The 19,557-nt window shown below is 38.4% G+C and overlaps 3 protein-coding genes and 1 long non-coding RNA gene across 4 annotated transcripts; 1 reads left to right on the top strand and 3 right to left on the bottom strand.

Annotated features, from left to right (window-relative positions):
• Window positions 1-1,834, bottom strand: LOC116308707 (uncharacterized). The gene is made up of 3 exons (XR_004198530.1): window positions 1,699-1,834; window positions 1,369-1,436; window positions 1-175 (listed from the first exon to the last, which is right to left on the bottom strand). It is a non-coding gene; the product is annotated as an uncharacterized LOC116308707 (long non-coding RNA).
• LOC116308705 (uncharacterized) lies at window positions 57-10,920 on the top strand. The gene is made up of 12 exons (XM_031719183.2): window positions 57-197; window positions 1,702-1,986; window positions 2,218-2,499; window positions 2,853-2,982; window positions 3,503-3,714; window positions 3,887-4,198; window positions 4,355-4,849; window positions 5,543-5,636; window positions 6,095-6,160; window positions 6,317-6,348; window positions 7,118-7,294; window positions 7,840-10,920. The coding sequence occupies exons 1-12, from the start codon at window positions 110-112 to the stop codon at window positions 9,111-9,113; spliced, it is 3,447 nt and encodes a 1,148-aa protein (XP_031575043.1). The 5' UTR covers window positions 57-109; the 3' UTR covers window positions 9,114-10,920.
• On the bottom strand, window positions 9,817-10,881 carry LOC116308706 (putative G protein-coupled receptor 19). The gene has a single exon (XM_031719184.2). It carries the CDS (start codon window positions 10,879-10,881, stop codon window positions 9,817-9,819), a length of 1,065 nt encoding a protein of 354 aa, XP_031575044.2.
• A 2,705-nt stretch (window positions 10,921-13,625) lies between the features above and the next one.
• Window positions 13,626-19,440, bottom strand: LOC116308688 (uncharacterized). Its single transcript, XM_031719165.2, has 3 exons — window positions 18,854-19,440; window positions 17,572-17,625; window positions 13,626-17,007 (listed from the first exon to the last, which is right to left on the bottom strand). Exons 2-3 carry the CDS (start codon window positions 17,615-17,617, stop codon window positions 15,404-15,406), a joined length of 1,650 nt encoding a protein of 549 aa, XP_031575025.2. The 5' UTR covers window positions 17,618-17,625; window positions 18,854-19,440; the 3' UTR covers window positions 13,626-15,403.
• Between the last annotated feature and the right edge of the window lie 117 nt (window positions 19,441-19,557).

Below are 19,557 nucleotides of genomic sequence, written 5' to 3'. Positions count from 1 at the left end.
TGTCAGTCACTCTATTTTTAATATCAAATTTCATATCGACATTGTTGAAGCCTTTAGGCTTGTGTTATGGACCCGGTGAACTATCCTATGATATTTCCAGTCAAAGATCATGCTCATTAGATATCGGCTATTGCTTATAGCAGTGAGTACATTTTATGGAATCTTTTTGGTTGGCCTAGAAGCAACGATTCAGCAAAGTAAGTAAAGATTTATTATATCGACACGAACAAACATATTTATACCACTCCAAACCCCAATTATTTCCAGAAATAACGATTACCTTTTAAAAAAACTTCAAAATTAGAAAAAAAAAACTCACGCACGAATGAATAAAAGTAACAGGAAAGCAAGCGAATAAGGAATATTTCCCAAAGTAAAGATTTTTGAATTGTCGGAATAAGTTAATGAATAACTTTAAATTGTTTGGATTTACAGTAAAAACCCGCATATAAGAACCTAAAATTTAAGAACCTGTTAGGCTAAAATTTCATTTTCAAGCACCCTTCACATTAGAACCATTTTAGGCTAAAATCCTAAAACAGGTTCTTATTTTTAAAAAAGAAGAAAGAAATAGAATCAATCTTTTCAAAAATATATTTATAACACAGTCTGTACACAATAATGCTATAAACACTGGTTATTATTGGTTATATATGGTTATTATAACAGAATCAGATTAAAATAGTATACTGTATTACATTTGATTACCTAAGCCTCCAAGAATACTGTAATTGGGCATTAACGACCAGACTACAGTATTCAAAAATACTACTTTATTTCTCGAACAAAAGTTAAGAACCTAATTAAGAACCTAGTTAGCCTAATTTAACACTAAATACCATTTTTATAACAACCTGTTTAGGTTAACTTAAAAAAACCTAGGTTCTTATACGCGGGTTTTTACTGTATAGAAGAAGTATTTTTTTAGATTTGCCGTTAAAATTATTATTTCCACTCGGCTATTTCGGCTTTCCATTTTTTTCACCAAAAAGTAAAAATAATTAACTAGTTTAATTAAAGACTTGCTTTTAAAATTTGCTTTCCGGCTCGACCTGGAAGTATATAGACTAATAGATCGACGAAGTGTTGTTCTTGCTTATGTCAAAATTCTTCAAACAAATCAAATCTTTTAATCAATCCTTTGTTTGATCTGAAATCAGTTACGGTATTTTTGGAGATGAAAAAACAATATTAGCGTTGGTGTTGGTTTAGACGTATCTACACCATTGAATAACAATGACTCGGAAATATTATTTTTAAAGATATTTGTAGTCTATGCATTGGTAGATGCAATCCGATCGAGTAGTTTGCAAGTTTGCATAGCAAAATCATTTCTTAATAAAACAAAAGGTTCTGCTAACTTCATACCATGGCCAAAGTTTAAGAATCGATAGCTTTCCTTAATCCACAAAGTCGTACATCGTAAAACTCTTGTCCTTTAAAAACAAGCAAAAACGTTTATTGAAATTATAAAGCCGCGTTCGTTTACGATGGAAGATGGAAGGATGAATGAATGCATGGATTAATGAGTGATGAAAGAAAGATTGGAAGGAAGGAAACAATTAGGAAGGAAGGAAGGAAACGAAGGAAGGAAGGAAGGAGGGAAACGAAGGAAGGAAGGAAGGAAACAATTAGGGAGGAAGGAAGGAAGGAAGGAACAACTTTGACATCCCTAAACTAATAATATTTTTTTCTTACCAGGTCACGTACTAAGATTCACATTACAGCCTATAAGTATTATCAAAGCTGAAGGAAAAAATGCATCATTCAGTTGTACAGCTATAAGCACTGAAGGTGTAGTAACATACAAGTGGCTTGTCAATGAATCAACATTTCTGTCTCCTTCGAACAAGAATCACTTCACGTCTAATAATAGCGTCACTATTACAAACCTGCAGAGACGTGCTGATAATGGGGTATATAGATGTATTGCTATTAATGGTATAGGATCAATATTGAGTAACAAGGCTACACTACAGGTTGCATGTAAGTAAATGATATAATATCTACAGAAGGACTGCCCTGCCCTTCCCTGCTCTGCTCTGTACTGAATTCTTTACAAAATGAACCAAGTTTGATAGAGAAAATCCAAGTTAAAGTTTACGCAAATGAAGACGAATCTATATCAGATATAAAACCTCCTTCATGGTCATGGTTTCTATTGTGTTTCCTTCATGAATTATTAATGAGTTTGATAATTTCTTTTTCATATCCCAGATTTCGATGTCCTCGACACAGATCAAAGCAACACCTATCAACGCAAACAATACGAATCCATAATTCTGCCAGCACCACGAGTAAGAAGTGTTCCACCAGCAAAACACGTTTGGAAACTGAAAGGAAACGTCATTGAAGATGGTCATTCAAGTAATATTTTTATATCTCAAAATGGTGATCTTTCTGTGGTGGGACCTCAAAAGTCCTACGAATTCACTTGTATTGCACAAAACCCAGTCACAAATCAAGAACTACGAAAGAACTACATTCTCTTAGTCAAAGGTAATAGATCTCTTTACCTTTGGCAACATGTTTTCCCAATCCAGACCTCATGTCATTCTCTTGAAAAACTGACCCGCCGGTGTGAATTCGATAGGCCTCCGTTTTCAAAGGGTATCCACTCTGGAGGACGTTAACACTTTCTCAAATGTATGCGCTCAGCATTTTCGATCGTTTTAGTATGGACACATGGTCAAAACAATTCGAAGAATATGCCTTTTCAATTTCTCGATCCAAAATGGAAAATTGCTTTTAAGACGTGCATTGATTGCTTTATTACTGATTCTTAAACCTTTTTAAGATCTAGATAAGGTGAAAGAACGTCGTTTGATTGCATTTTTCTCTCTTTTTTTAAGGCAAAATCAATAAAATGAAAGATACCAGGTTACTTAAGGAACCTACGAATAAAGTTATTGATTCTGGCCTTGCCATGGTGGTGTTCGAGTGCATCGCTGATGTCGTTCTTCGAAAGATTATGGGCAAAATGTATGAAATACTTAAAAATATTTTTTAATACATTTATCTTGTTATATAGATTGAAACTGTTCATCCCTTTCTCCCTCCCTCCATCCATCCCTCCATCCCTCCATCCCTCCCTCCCTCCCTCCCTCCCTCCCTCCCTCCCTCCATACATCCCTCCCTCCATACATCCCTCCCTCCATACATCCCTCCCTCCCTCCCTCCACCCATCTATCCATCCCTCCCTCCCTCCCTCCCTCCACCCATCTATCCATCCCTCCCTCCCTCCATCCCTCCATCCTTCCCTCCCTCCCTCCCTCCCTCCACCCATCCATCCTTCCTTTCTACTCAGTCAAATTGCATTTAATGTATTAATTATAAGATCATGTTTCATTCATCTATAATTGATGGTTAATCAATTTATCTATATCAATGGCAGATCTTGGATTTTTTTTTTTTTTTTACTCAATTCCAAGAAACTAAATATAGGACCACCTTTACTTCATGTATTCATTTGTTTATTTTTTTCTTTCCAATGGGCCTTAAGAGTGCTTTCATCAGTAACCGTCCGGTGGTACAAGGATTCAGAAATGGTCAATGTGAATGGCTCTTCAAAATATGGATATCTAAAAAATACTACATCAATGACGAAGAAACTGATAATATATGCACCCGACAAGGAAGACGAGGGAGATTATCAATGCTCTGCTACAGGCCTTACAACTATAACGTCTCCAAAAGCAAAACTAATAGTTAGAGGTACACTGAATTAATAAAATTACTATGTAGCTATAATTGAGAACTCTTGAGAACATTGAGAACTCTCTTCTCTACTCTTCTCTTCTCTTCTCTCCTCTTCTCTTCTCTTCTTCATTTCATTCTCCATTTATTCGAAATCGTCTGGTATAAACGTTTTTCTGTTCTTTTGTAGATCCTCCTCCGACATTTTCAACTCAATTAGCTCCATCAATCAACACATGGCCAGGAAAACGAATAGAAATCAAATGTCCTTACATGAATGATAGTGATGATTCTGATGAAGACCCTGATGACGATGATAATATTACATGCATATGGTATAAGAATGCAGAGCTACTTGTTCTGAATGGCACTAGAGTGACTGTAAAAGAAAAAAACTTGATAATAAAGAATACAAAGACCTCGGATTCTGGTTTATATCAAGTCCTCATTCGTAATAGTGGAGGAGAGGTCATTGGAAATGCGACGTATCTTAAGGTTAAAGGTATTTGTATAATATTCTATATTTTTTATTATAAACTAATTACGATTTTGAGACGACAATACCACGAAATATTGACGGCTAGTTGGGTGAAAATATATTCGATATTGGGCGGAGTCGCGAAGCCTTCTGAAGCATTTGGTTTTGTTTTGACAACAGGTAATGTTTCGTCAAGTATTCCACCAAGGCCGACCAAGACACGATCTCCAACATCAACTAGTGATATATATAGTAGTTCTATCAGCATTTCTAGTGCATCGACACTCGTACAAGAATCACCAACATCTACTGTATCAGCAGCATTAACACCAACATCAAAGTCACCACCACCACCACCACCACCGACAACAACGTCTACAACACTTCAGACAAAACTACCCGAATTATCATCGACGATTTACTCAACCGATACCTTTATCTCCACTACGACAATTGAACCCACCCCAACATCCAAAATTTTCTCATCAAGCATTGCATTAATATTACCAAAAACATCAACCACTACACGAACCACAACCATACATAATCAAACTGTAACGGAACCTGCAACTCCGTGGACTACAGTCGCCGGTGGATGGGATACTACAGATAGAACGACTATGAAAAGTAATGAAGACAGTCGCAAGAAGACGTCTGTAAATGATGGTCAAAAAGGTAGGGATTGGTTTGGACAACATTTGGAATTCAAAAATGGTCTATTGCGCGAACACGTGCACCTTGCTACCCCGAGGTCCACAGATTCTCCATTTTGGTAGTGGAGCAGATCATTCACCACCTTCCATACATCGATTCACTGATCACACAAAGCTTTAAATATGGGCTTCAAAGTAGATTCATAAGATTGTTCAAATTCGAACCTTCAGCCGCGATTGAATCTTTGTGCTTGACCAGTGAACCGAAATTGACGCTATTTTTTAATCACATCACGTGAAATCAATGCTCAGCCAATGAAATGCTCATTAGCGGTGCTGTCATGGTCCGGCACGTCACATCACGTCCATGATTAACGTAACTTTAATTGTCATTCGAAACTGCGAAATCCGGATTGTGATTTGCTATTCTCTCGTGTCTTGGTTAAAATGCGTGAAATTACTGTTTGATTGTTTCTCTTTCGTTTCCCTGCCTACCTTGTTCTCATTGGTTTCTTTTGTCTTATTCTATCACATAAACACTCCTTTCTACCACCTCTTACTCTTTTACTCCGACGAAGGACTAGCGTCCGAAACGTCAGTAAGTTGTTTCATCTTTTGAAGGTGTAAAATTTACCCTTTTATATATCATTACTGTGAAATTATTGTGTGTGTTTCCAAGTGAAACGTTTCTTGAATTTTATTCCAATTATTTCAGACTTGTTAATATGGATTTCTGCGGCAGTTGGTGGCTTTTTAATCCTTTCAGTAGCAATCGTGACTATAGTTTACTGTTGCGTCAAAGGCAAACGGTAAGTATTTTGATATGGAATTCGAGATTTAGAACAACTTACCAGCAGGGTATGTGACAGGGCAGGGGGCGGGACGGGACAGGGGACGGGACAGGGGACATGACAGGGGACGGGACAGGGGACATGACAGGGGACGGGACAGGGGACGGGACAGGGGACGGGACAGGGACGGGACAGGAGACGGGACAGGGGACGGGACAGGGGAAGGGACAGGGGACGGGACAGGGGACGGGACAGGGGACGGGACAGGGGACGGGACAGGGGACGGGACATGGGACGGGACAAAGGGACGGGACAGGGGACGAGACAGGGGACGGGACAGGAGACGGGACAGGAGACGGGACAGGAGACGGGACAAGGGAACGGGACGGGACGCAGGACAAAAAATACTACGCATGTTGTTTTTAACTACATGTAACTACATTTGCAACTAATATCTCAATGTATGTTTCTTTTAGGCCTAGAACACAGAGCATTAAGCTGAAAAAGGAAAAATACGAGTTAGAGATGAAATCCTTATCGAGGTAAGACAGCAGACGTTACTTGGAAGAGGGAGAGGGTGGGGAGGGTAAACATATATAATACACATGAAAAAGGTTTGCTATTTTTACAAGATGTGTCGGAAACGAATAGATGGAAAGTCAAAACCTCTATAGTAATACGAGTTTTTTTCCATTCAGGCGAGGACAAGGAACAGGCAAATGTCTGTCAGGTATGAGCTTGAAAATTCTGGAGCATTAGGCTATTTGTAGGACAAAATCATGTGACTGTTGCTGGATGGCAAAACAACTCGGACTTCCTTTATTCAAAGAACGTTTGCTGGATAACTAGTGTCATATCCAAAACCTTTTCTAAAAATGTTTTCCCTTTAAAAGATACTTTTGCTTTTAAGATAAGAAGCAATGTACCTTCTCAAAATTATTTTGAATGCGATGCTAACATAGAAATACAAAAGAAATGCCACAATTTCCATCGAGAAAAAGTCTGATTTCTGTTATATTTTCATGTTTTTAGCCTCGCATACACGATACTTTTAAGAAGGATACATTTATTGTTTGTTTGCCATCCAGCAGAGCCTTCTCCAAGGGACCTGAGGCTGAATTGATTCGTTATTAAAGTGATATATCAGCACATGACTGCAAGTGGGATACAATACTTTTAGCACGACAAGGTGTCTTGACGAGACTAAATTTGGATAATATGCTAATACACCACCTTCCATCTCCCTTCTTTCGTTCTTTCGTTCCTTTGTTCGTTCTTTCGTTCGTTCTTTCGTTCCTTTGCTCGCTCGCTCGTTCGTTCGTTCTTTCGTTCGTTCGTTCGTTCGCTCATTCGTTCGTTCGTTCGTTCGTCAGATGAGTAAGAAAGCGTCCCCTAAAACAGCCCCATGATGCAACTCGTTCTTCAACTCCACACCGGCTAATACGAACACACTAACCTATATACGTGAATCCTGATAAATTATTTTCTTATTACTGAAGCTACAGACAAAAGCTCACCAAGAAACATCCCGGGAGTAGATAAAAGACGACTGCTGACCAGTGATGAAGAGTTCCTGTATGCACCTGTTAGTGCTCTGAACAACACTGCCGCTGACCTAGACAACGATCAATCTCCGGCTCAACCCGTGTACGCTGAACCATTCAAGAACACAAAAAGTAGGATAAATTATTTATAAAATTAATATATCTATTTCACTTGCAGTCGCGACAAAATAGGGTTTTGGTGGACGTCAATCAACGTGTTGCCATGACATTGTAGGAAAACACAAAGTTTTCAAGGGCACGTGACTATAGAGCTAGGTGTGACGTATTTCCGGGTCCAACTGCTTGCAAAAACTGCCAAATAAAGCGAAGATGTTCTCGATAATTGAACCTTCGCCATAAACAATTAAAACTTTGGACAGTAAATCCTGTCATAAAGAAAAAGCAAGAAAAGTATTTTCGTTTTGAAACCCGGAAATAGTTTTTCCATACAAGTGACTTCATACCTAAAAGCTCTGTAAAATGTCGTGGAAACGCCTTGATTGACGTCCCCCAAAACCCACTTTGTCATGACGGCAAGTTGTACAGCTTCGCGAGTCAACCTCGTTCCCGAAGCCCTCTACCACCGTGGAAAGGGCCTTGGGAACGATGGTATTCGCGCGTGTGATTTGAAAGCGCTGTCATCATGAAACTAACTTTGCTCTTTTACACTCCTTTAGGAAAACCATACAATCATCCGTTACCAACTACTCCAGATCCACAAGACGACAAGTCCGAAGATCGTCCTGATTCAATTCATTCATATCTCGAGCTTCTTGGTCCAGACGAAGTCTCGAGTGATATATACGCAGAACCAAAAGAAGGCGAGTTAAACGACTGTGTTAAAAATACTGTAAGACCCAGTGAATGTATTTACGACTGTGCGAGAGAAGGCGTTCTAACGAACACCCTTCGAAGGATAATGAAGCAAGAGAGAAATGGTGAAAATAATATCAATCCACCAATATATCACGTGCTCGAAAGTCAACCAATAGAGACAGGAGATACGAAAAGAGAATCTTCACTGTATTCTAGACCCGAGGATATCTTCCCCGGCGTACTCCAATCTTCGTCTAACGATAGACTATCACGGTCAGAACCATTGTATCATGTTTTAGAACCACTAGGTAACTTCTACAACGGCAAAGAAAATTTAGACGACGAATACGAGTGTTATAAAGCAGAGGATACTATCAAACGAGAGAGTATATATCAGCCTCTTGTAAATTACGTTAAGAACGGAAATACTAATGTGAGTGGTAGTGATAATATATATCAAGCTCTTGATGCCAAAGCGAGGAGTCCCTCAACACCGAGCTCAGCTATTGATAATGGGAACTCCTTCAACGGCACTCATATTCGGGATTCCCGCGCTTTAACAGACCCCAAACGTCGTTCAAGCTACAGTGATGATAGTGAAGATCTCTACCAGCCCCTTAACAGCTCCGAAAGATGCCCGCTGGATGTAAGTAAACCGAGAGGTAGTCTTAACAAACTCAAGCACCCTAAAAGAGCCGATTCTTTTTTATCAAACGGGGAATCGTCTTCCAGTCCTTCATCGAGTTTGAAGCACTACTACGAAGAACTAAGACTCCATTCTGTAGATGTATCACCTTCTGGAAGCTTAAAGGAATCTAAAAAATCTCGCCCAGGTCATCGACGCAATCTAAGTGACACTCATATGATAGTTAATATTTCAAACCTGAATCGTAGACGAGCTTCTGAGCAAGGACCAGCACTTTCTGCGACAAACACTGAACATACCAAGTTTAGACACAAGCGTTACCATAGTGATGCTGGTCTGTGCCCTGTAGATCTGAGCCAGCTTCGTGTGAGTATTGTTCTAGAGAATGTGAGTCGAAGTGATGATTCGAATAGCTTATATATGCCATTGATAAAAACCGGGATAGATCAAGAGAATAAGAAAAGGTATTCTCAAAATAAGTCATTATAGAACTTAATCACGCTGTGAGATTTTGAAAAAATGGTTTTGATAGAAAAGGGAGATACCATTCACGTCGATATTAGCCGAACTTAGCGATTGCACTTAAAGTAGCCAATATATAAAATGAAATTACGGATTTACAATGAAATCTATGAGCAATTGATTCTCCGATCCTGGGCTGTAATTGGTCAAGGAATATTGCCGGTAGCTCGTCCCTTTCACTGGCTGATCAGTGTTGTCCTGGTCTTTGATTTGTCAAAAGAATGTCGTCAATTCCGTACCGTGCCTAACATTTTCACTGGCTGATCAGTGTTCTCCTGGTCTGTGATTGGTCAAGAGAATGTCGTCAATTCCGTACCGTGCCTAACATTTTCATTGGCTGACCAGTGTTCGTCTAATCTGTGATTGGTCAAGAGAATGTCGTCAATTCCGTACCGTATCCTAGCATTTTCATTACCTGACCAAATTTTTTAAAGACTTTGATTTGTTCAAGCAAAGTAGTCGTGCCGGCAGTAATTAATCATGAATTTTTACGCTAACAAATATCAAGTGAAAAACTTACCTTACATATGCTATTGACTGAAAAAAAAGCAATACCTTCAAATTACAAATTAAAAAAAGACCAAAGACAAATCATTTCTTCCCACTGCAAACTCAAACAACACAAGCAATTTTTATAGGCCATTTATTTATCTACTCGGCTAGAGGTTTGCTAAGGATTACTCTCAGCTGGGAAATCTGGATAAATTTGCGATTGGTTACAATTGTTGCACAACATGTCTCCTAGCCTTCTTTTCAAGTCTTTTTCATTATGAAAGAGAATAGCCGCGCTAACAGCACCGTTGGAAAATCCAAAAAAAGCACTCGCATATCTAGCTAAATAATCACTAGTAAACGAAATCGTAGGCCTTAACACCATCACTAATCCATTGTATACGATAAAAAGTAAATATGGGATGATAAATGCCAGTATTAGCCACATGAACATTCTTGTAACCTTGAAGCGACTGGTTTGGGAAGGTGTTCGCTTCGAGGTTTTTACTTGCTGCAAAGGAGCAACACGACATCTTTTGCGACGTACAAACTTTAAAATGCGAAGATTGACAAAAATTAAAATAATACTTGGTATTATATAACAAATGGTAATAAAAGCAATGAATAAACATCTGTATAGAGGAAGAGTATTATCGTATTTACAAATCAAAGTGTACGAATTTTCTTCAATCTCAAAATATATCAGTTTGTATGTGGGCATAGGGATAAGCGTTAACAAAACACCTAAAACCCAAGCTCCCATGACTATTTTCTTAGCTTTGTGACGAGCAAGGACTTTAAATGGATGAAAAATAGCAAAATACCTCTCTATTCCGATGACTAATAGGTTCAGAATCGTAATAACTGGGAAAATAAAGTTGAGGAAGCGATTGACTTTACAAATCCAGTCATTGTGAACAAAGTCAATGAACATTTCAGCTGTAACTAAGGGAAGGCTAATAAGACAGCAAAGTAAATCTGACAAAGCAAGACTATTGATGAAATATTCTTTCAAGGCCGATCGAGTGAGTGCTCTTTGTATTGCACAGCGTCTTCTTCTGTGTTGCTTGTGCTTGAAGTACAGAATCAGGGAATTCGCAATCAGCCCATACATTCCAAACAAGAACATGGCGGTGAATATAACGAGTTTGACGTTGTTACTAACAGGCGCAAAGACATATTCTCTGCTGATGCTTTTGATTGCTTGACTGAAATTATCGCTGCAGCTGTTTCTCGTGTTCATGATCTAGAAGAAAAAATAAAAGCGATTGTTTTATTTAAACTTTTGTTTTTGTTTTTGTAATTTGTTTGTTTTTTCTCTCTTTCTTTTCCTTTTGATCAAGACAATTCATTTTTTTTTTCCTATTGAAGATTAGAAAGCAATATTGTAAAACCAAAATTCGATCAAAAGCGAATTCTTTTCAAGAGGGAAATAAACTCTTACACTGGGTAGCATGGGTGGCGTTCCCGGCTAACGCATCGTCTTTCACCGCTGTGAGTCCAACGGGTCGGGTTGCGGTTTGAGCCCTGCAGTCGCCACGTGTGAATTGAATTTGTTTGATGTGTTGTTCTCTTCTCCCTTATTCTACGAGGGTTTTCTCCGGGTTCTCTGGTTTCCTCCCTCCTTAAAAATCAACATGTGAGTTGAGCGTTGTGTGCATAGAATATTAAATGTAGTGGTAGTGCGTGTGAGCGAAAAGTGTCCCCATTCAGTGCGAAACGCTAGAACGACTAGACACTTAAATAAAAGTGTTTTATTTACAAGATTCCATCAAGCTTTTAGTTGTCGATATTAATTAAAAAGCAATTGAGATTTCTACTGGTTCCAGTTGGCATTGTAGTGCTCTGTGGGACAATTTTTCAAAGATGTCCTATATTTTGTTTGTCCTCTAATGTCAAAAAACTAAAGACGCTATTACAGGGAGTATTTTTTTCTGCAACTTGTCCAGCAACAGCGTTGCGCGATACAAGTTGCATGAAGCATTGCAGCGTGTAGCCTACAGCGCAATTTGAAAAATGTTGCGAGACAAGTTGCAGAAATTGTTTGCGTCTCCGTTGCACCGTGTAAACACTCGTTCATGCATTTCGTGTCGCAACGCTGTTGCGAGACAAGTTGCAGAGAAAATCGCGCCTTAAAAGTACTTGTGAAAGTCGGTAAAATCAGTGTCAGCGCTTATTCATTCAACTATAGCCTCTCCAAAACGAGAAGACGCTATTTTTCGATATTGCAGTGACAATTATTGCCCCTCATAACGATATTTAATAAATTGTTTACAAAGAAATAATTCCTAAATATTGAAAGAAATAAAATTACATCTTTCATTGAAAATGTCAAATGTACTAACCTTGCCTGTTACGATCCACAGTTGAAGTACTTTTCTCGCTACAGACTGTAAGACTGTCAAGCTTCAACTGAAGATACCTCAAAATGTTCTTAACTTTAAGTTCAATATTATATTCGGACATCTGGTCATTCAATCAAGGATAGCGTCAATTTTATCTGTTCATATCACTTTGGAAAAGAAGGACAAAATATGTCTTGAATTGGCAGCTGATTGCCTGCGTACGTAGGAAGGAAGAAAACGTTGTTCTAGCTACCGGATAGGTAAGATAAGATAGCATAAGATTAAGGAGCTGGAGATGGTTCCATCATTTTATTTCATTTCATTTCATTAATTGCAGAAAGAATTTGTTGCGCCATCATAATCTTGTTAAATATTTAATTGTTTAAGAAGATAAAAGCTTGTTTCCATAACAAGGTTTGTTAAATATACTAACAATACAAAGATTAAATCCCGTTTTTAGTGACTTCTCTTTTTCACGTGACACCAGAGTTTAAGAAGAGGCAGATTAAGATTCACGTTTTCATTCCCGCAAACGGCAAACGTGAACACGTTTTCATCGTTTCCCTACATTTCACTTTACCTTTTGCAAACCTTCTCGACAAAGACAAGTATTCTTTTGTTTATCTACTACTCGGAAACTTTTGCGATTCCTTTTCTCTAATTTTACGGCAAACGAGAAACGTCAGTTGACCATTAAGAAATTCTTTAAAATTAGTGAAAAGGAATCGCAAAAGTCTCCAAGTAGTAGATAAACAAAAGGATACTTGTCTTTGTCGAGAAAGTTTACAAAAGGTAAAGTGAAATGTAGGGAAACGATGAAAACGTGGGCACGTTGGCCATTTGCGGGAATCTTAATCTGCCTAATCTCTAATTTCGTTTACGGTTAACGTGAAACATCCGTTGACAAGCAAATTGTTCTTCAGAATCAAAAAAAAAAAAAAAAAAAAAGCACAAAAATCTACAATTGTTGGTCATGATAAATGAAAAGTGTACATATTTTTGGTTAGAAGGCTTGTAAAAGGCAAAGTGAAATGCAGGAATAGGATAAAAATGTGGTCATGTTTGTTTTTTGCGAGAAGAAAAATATGATACTGAAAGTGTTTAATTGAATATCTCGTTTTAAAGGTAAACGCACGTCGTTTGTTTACAACTCTAGTAAAAGGGAATCGTTATAAAAATCTCCAAGTATACTACACAGAACTTAACCAATTGAAAGATTATTTGTTTTTGGTGAGAGGATTTGTAAAAGGTTAGGTAAAGCCAAGTGAGATACAAAAAACAACAAAACAAAAAAGATGAAAATGTGGTCATGTGCGAACAGCAGACATGCAGCTGACCTTCAAAAATCTTCCAGTGAAGAAGAATAAAGATTAATATCTACACACACTTCATTTTCCACTAAATTTTATCAGTTGCCATAAAAACCACCTGATCTATTAGGGGCACGTCTAACTCGCAGATCAAGTTGGAGTATAGCTTGTTAGGTTTTGCATAAGTAAGAAAACTAGAGGACCCTAAAAAGCCCTCGAATCAAGAGAGAGACCCACTAGACCTCTACTCGCATGTGATGCCAAGCTCAGGAGTCAAACCTGAAATCCCAGAGTTGAAAGAAGAGCACTGCTAGGAAAAAACAACCTTGATATTCTCATTCTAATATATTTTATTGGATTTCTATTTTCTATATAAAAATGACAATATCACAATCAAGATTTTCCCAGCCCCCTGTATGCGCATGCGTGCATTCCGTGATTGAAGAGCGTTTTCGTGAGAAAAATTATCTTATTTTCAGAATATACAAACTGAAATTTCCTAAATATGCTTTTGAAAGAGACCAAGATAATGAATTAGCAAAAAATAAAATAAAAGTTTCAAGAATTGGCTTTAGGTTTTTGCAATTTGTGAAGCCTATGTATTACGATACGCGTAGACGTTTTAACTCCTTTCGTCATAACGTTCTTTCAACTATTCAAGTGACTTTATCTTTGGGATATATAATCCGTGACGTGTAAAGACGGAATCGAACAAACAATTATAAAAAATAATATGTTTTCATACTTGATTATGATTGGATTATTCATTGATAATGCATTATGTTACAGTGGTCGGTTTTGCGCAGGCGCATAGTAAGCCTAACCGGATCGCGCGGCTGACCATGATGAACGTATGCACAGATAGATGAAAATTTTGAGCCTTTCCATTACCATCGACCCTTTTAAAAAATTGAATGCGAGGCTTAAAAGAAAAAAAAAGGGACCTATCGAAGAATGTTTTCCAGGAAAATCTCTTCCAAAATATAAATTAACTTTTATCAAATGAATTTTAGTTGTCCAACTCATGATCACTAACTTTTACTGAAAAATACAAAAAAAAAAAAAAAAAAAAAAAGCTAAGTTTCCATTCATGCATTATTAAATAAAATACCTCAGCTTCAAGTTCTCTGTTGCTCAGGGTTAGGCCCCGTCCACACGTGTCCGGAAAATTTCGAAAACGGTCTCCAGAGTGGAAATTTTCGAATACGCTCCGAATACGGATACGTGTGGACGGTCGTATCCGCAAATTTTCGAATACACTGATGTACACACGATTTTGCGCATGCTCAATAAGAAAAACTATCCGTCAAAGGGACTAGGCACTAGCGTGCATCAGGGCGGATCAAGAAATTTCCGAATACGTGTGGACAGTGAAAACGATTCGAAAACGATTCGAATTCGCTGCGTGTGGACGCAAACATTTTCGTATCCGCCAAAAAAAATTTGCGGATACAAAAATTTCCGGATAAGTGTGGACGGGGCCTAAGTAAGTCTGCAATCAGAAAACGCTGCGGTATTTCGAGATTTCGAAAGGAATCATTAAAGTGCAAATGAACCCTTTGACAATACATTCAGTACTGGTTCTGCATAAAGTAAATAGTTGATTGGTAAAGTATTTCTTGATTTGAGTGATGCGTCTTTAAGTTATGAAGGTTTATACTTCCAATATGTTAATGATGATGACGTCAGGTAAGGTATTTGAGTGTTTTTGTTGTAACTAATAATACTAAATGCTGGCCATTTTGAAAATAAAAATTGTAAATAGCTTTCATGTAAACCATGAGTAAAATAATGATGCTTTTTAAATACTGTTTCTATGAACCAGTTCGAATTTGTATATTTGATTAAGCCTTAATAGACGTCACACTCATTAGCATATTGGAAGTATAAACCTTCATAACTTAGAAACGCATCACTCAAATCAAGAAATATTTTACCATTCAACTATTTACTTTATGTAGAATCAGTACTGAAAGTATTGTCGAAGGGTTCATGTGCACTTTAACCCAAATAATCCACCATATTGAGTATTTCCTAATTTTGTTGCCACAGGTATCCTGCAATTGTTTTCCAAAAGCAGGAGTCGGTGATTAGGTCGTGTTCTTTATTCTCAGACTGCACGAGCAACTTTTTCTTCGCCGGGGTCTCCGGACGGCAGTGTTTCCACGTTTGACTTAAAAGCTCCATTCAGGGTATGTGGTTGCGCCGGTACAACGATTCGTGCCGCTGTCATTATTGAGGCTAAAGGTAGTGGCAATGGGGTTTTTTGCGTTACTTTGTCTCGCGGCGACGACAGTCCATTGTAGGAGTGTCCTCGATCACTGACAGCCAAGCGTCGATACTTCAAACCTCTTGGTCTTGAAGCTGATTGAAAAATGGTGTTTCTTCCCAATAGATTCCACTTTGGTAATACTGGGTTTACATGATAAGGATGTGAGATTTGAAAATTTCGGAAGGTTGGAATGTTGGATCTTCTAGAAAGGAATGATGACATTGAAGCCCTTTGAGGAATCATTGCCAGACGCCGCCGAGGGACAAAAGTTTTGGCATAATGTAATTGTAATTGTGGATTGTAAGCTGGTGTTGCAGTCCTATAAAATGGAAGTCTAGCATTGGATCTTAAAGCTGTATTAAAGCTGTTAGCCTTAAGTGGTAACATCCTCCTTTGATTATAAGGATATCTGTAGGCTGGCGTTGCCATGGTATTTGGATGTGTCAATCCATAGTTGCCATAGTAATGAGGAAATGACGATCGTTGATATAGCGCTGAGTAGGGATTATACTTCAGATGTTGTAAATTAGCAGGAGTGGGATTCCTACTTCTTACGATGGCGTTGTTTTGAAGTAGCTGCGTCGATTGATATGGCGTTGTTGTATACGGTATTTGACTCTTTGCTACCAAATTACTACCCATCCGAGGTGCTGTGACAAGTACAGAAGGATCTTTGTCTGCTATCCCATCACGTAACAGAGACATAGTCGCGTGAATAGGAAGCATTCCATTGCCATTAATTTTACTTCTCATTGCTATGGCCGGCGGTTCTTTCTGTTGGGTCACAAAATTCGATTCTTTAAGAGGTTTGTCATCATGGCTGTCTTTATTGAACGAACTTAAATGGTCGCCAGCAGCAACGCTGTTAAGATGTTTGTCCAGAGATTCTGGTGCTTGAATAGGAACTACTCCATTACCATTTATTTCACTTCTCATTGGAATAGCTGGTGGCTCCCTTTGTTGGTTCACGAAATTCGAATTCGCCTCTTTCTCATGGTTGTCTAAATTACCGCCAGTAGCAAAGCTGTTAAGATCTTTCGAATTCACTCCATTCATTTGGCTGCTTCCTGACTGCTTTTCTTGCTTGTACGACAACGACTGATTATTTTGTTTTAAAAGTTGATTATCATTTTTGCTATTGTTTTTAGCAGCATCTTCATGACTGTTAAGTACTGATGGCGAAGTGGTCTCTTTGTCGGGAGCATCTCCGACCGCTTCCGGCCCTGCCTCTAAAAAATCCAGCAGCTTTTTTACCCCTTCTTTGAACTTTGTGCTACTTTTGTTCTTTCCTAGAATGTCATCTCTGATGTCCTGTTTGATATGTATGGTAGGTGTTGCTGGGTCGGCATCTTTGACTGGTGCATCCGGGATAGTGGACTTTTTAACCGCGTCGGCTTCGGTCAGTGGTTTGATCTCTTGGAAAATCCATGGGTTTGAATGAGCTAAAATAAATAATAACCAAATGAATTATTTGATTTATAGGACCCTTGGATGTGACGTCGAAGCAGTGAAGTTTAATCTCACAATTCCCTGCGCCATCTTGAAAGGTAGCCGTGTCTTTGCATGGAAGCGAGAAGAACAGTGAGCTTGCAATGATAGATATCATTTTTTTAAATCGACTCCTTGTACAATTATTCACATGTCTATCACTCCAAGCTCACCATTCATCTAGCTTTGATGCAAAGGCAGGGCTACCTTTCAAGATGGCGCAGGGAACTGTGAATGGGACCATTGTCCTATTGAGACGTGCCTCATTTTGGAACAATTCATTGATCATTGACCAAACCCATTTTCCTTAATCTCGAAGAAGTCCCTGGATTTGTGTGGAACGCGTTGGGTTGGCCCTTGATGGTTATTTTCCCTCAGCACATCACTTGTATGGGACCTTTTTGGGACTTTCTCACGCGGCGGCCATGTTAGACCATGGTGGCTGGAGTATTACATTTTCCCCGTTGTACTCAAACGTTTCGGGATGAGTTTACGAAGGTATTTTTAGTTAAACTTACCTCTAGTAATCAGGATAGTGAGGGATAATAAGAGTAAAGCCCCCATCTTTGAACCTGAAACATAAGCAGAAGGCGGTATTGCTATGAAGACGACAATAAACCAATCAGTAGCAATCACTAACACAACCAACCAACCAACCAACCCACCCACCAGCCAACCAACCAACCAACCCATCAACCCATCAACCAACCAACCAACCCATCAACCAACCAACCAACCAACCCATCACTAACCAACCCATCAACTAACCAACCCATCAACTAACCAACCAACCAACCAACCAACCAACCAACCAACCAACAAACCAACCAACCAACCAACCAACCAACCAACCAACCAATTAACCAACCAAACAATTAACCAACCAACCAACAAACTAACCAACCAACCAACAAACCAACCAACCAACCAACCAAATGCAACCAATACACTGAGAAGCCAACCAACCAACCAACCAGCCAAAAAATTAGAAAAAAAGCCAAAGAAAAAAGAAGGTAATTAATTAGAAATCGAAGAAATAAGATTTAATTACAGTTTTTAATCTGGTAACTCAGTAACCATACTCGGGTTAAAAATATTCATTCAATATTAATGACAACACCTGCTAAAATCAGGTTAGTTTGCGCAGTGATAACCATGAAAACGAAAACAATATAGTTCCCAAAAGTTGAAATCATGTTTCTTCCATAAATAATTTTGATACTTTTGTCCTTATTTAATTCAATCCCTACTTTTCACTAAGCTGGGACATTTCTAACTCACAGATCAAACCCTGAAAAAACCTCTGGGTTGATCTAATGAAGTCAGGGCATGGCTAACTTACAGATCGGCTGATCTGAATCAGGTCACGGCTAACCGTCAGTGATTGCCGTGAATTTGAATTTAGTGGTTGGGTTTTGCAGAGGGAGGAAAAATCCTCCGACGTCAAAACAAGGGAGATACCAATGCTTATCAATTTATCACAGGCTAGAGTGGTTTTCATAAACACATTAAACAAAGTGAACTTATTAGAGTGTAATAGAACAGAAAATACAACAGAAAACAAAAGAATTAGAGTGTAATAGTAGTAGATTCTGCTTTACTGTCTTACAAAAATTAAACTTTAGTTTCCAAAGTAAACTTAATCCAACTTCTATTATACAAAAATTCTGGGGCAAAATTAATAGAAATGAGGTCGACATAAAAGCGGTCAATATAAACATCAAAAATCCAATAAAGAATTAAATATTTTTTAAGTCTGTAAAGATATCAAAATCATGATAAAAAATACAATCCTCTTACCTTAGTTTGAGTAGCAAAAAATTAGGTCGATGCTGACTTTCTTCCTTAGCTAGCTAATGGCTATTCCTGATGTTGTATAGATTGATAGCCATTTAATTTAAAGTCGTGATCTCAGACATGCGATGCCGTGTGGGATGACAAGTGTATCATAAATACTCGTGGGAGACGCCCTTAGAACCAACAACTTCAACAACTTTAATTCATAGATCTAGTTTTGCTTATGCTTACTTTCTTTAAAAGGCGTATGCTTTTAAAACCTTGAAAATTATTGCTTGTTTGTCAATGCGTGAATGAATACGGTGTTCGGGTCGTTAACCATGCATTGATAATGTTGATACAAGGATGATCAAGCTTCTATTTACCCGTAAAAGCTGTTGTAAATGTCATGAGGGTTGTCACTTACAGTTTTGACATATAAAAGGCATCGTATGACCTGTAAACGAGTTAGCAATAGTCCTTGAGCCCGAATGGACTATGAGTCAACAGCGACCTTAAGATTTTCAAGTTCTGCGACGGCGACGTCAGCCGGAAGTGTAAATAACTTCATTTTAGGGTTCGCGCCCTCAAAGTCTGTCTTTCCTGTGCGGGATGAGTTGACTTTACTGACAATGTTTTGAATGAAATCTCCAATGAACAGAACCCCAATGAGAAGTTATTTACACTTCCGGTTGACGTCGGCGTTGTACATTTCAGTTACGAAACTT

The sequence above is a fragment of the Actinia tenebrosa genome, unplaced genomic scaffold (genome assembly GCF_029948245.1).
Source record: "Actinia tenebrosa isolate PJP-AT-01 unplaced genomic scaffold, QUT_ActTen_1.0 PGA_scaffold0__85_contigs__length_37466705, whole genome shotgun sequence".
Lineage (NCBI taxonomy): Eukaryota > Metazoa > Cnidaria > Anthozoa > Actiniaria > Actiniidae > Actinia > Actinia tenebrosa.
The sequence above is the reverse complement of the archived record's forward strand: the minus strand, read 5'-3'. Positions and strand labels throughout refer to the sequence as shown.

Bases quoted from the DNA above. Each gene is read 5' to 3' on its own strand.
- LOC116308706 (XM_031719184.2), bottom strand. From the start codon at position 10,881: ATGAACACGAGAAACAGCTGCAGCGATAATTTCAGTCAAGCAATCAAA.
- LOC116308705 (XM_031719183.2), top strand. From the start codon at position 110: ATGCTCATTAGATATCGGCTATTGCTTATAGCAGTGAGTACATTTTAT. The intron at 3,715-3,886 runs GTACACTGAATT...GTTCTTTTGTAG, and splicing joins AGCAAAACTAATAGTTAGAG to ATCCTCCTCCGACATTTTCA. The intron at 7,295-7,839 runs GTAGGATAAATT...ACACTCCTTTAG, and splicing joins ACCATTCAAGAACACAAAAA to GAAAACCATACAATCATCCG.
- LOC116308688 (XM_031719165.2), bottom strand. From the start codon at position 17,617: ATGGGGGCTTTACTCTTATTATCCCTCACTATCCTGATTACTAGAG. The intron at 17,008-17,571 runs GTAAGTTTAACT...TATTTATTTTAG, and splicing joins CACTATCCTGATTACTAGAG to CTCATTCAAACCCATGGATT.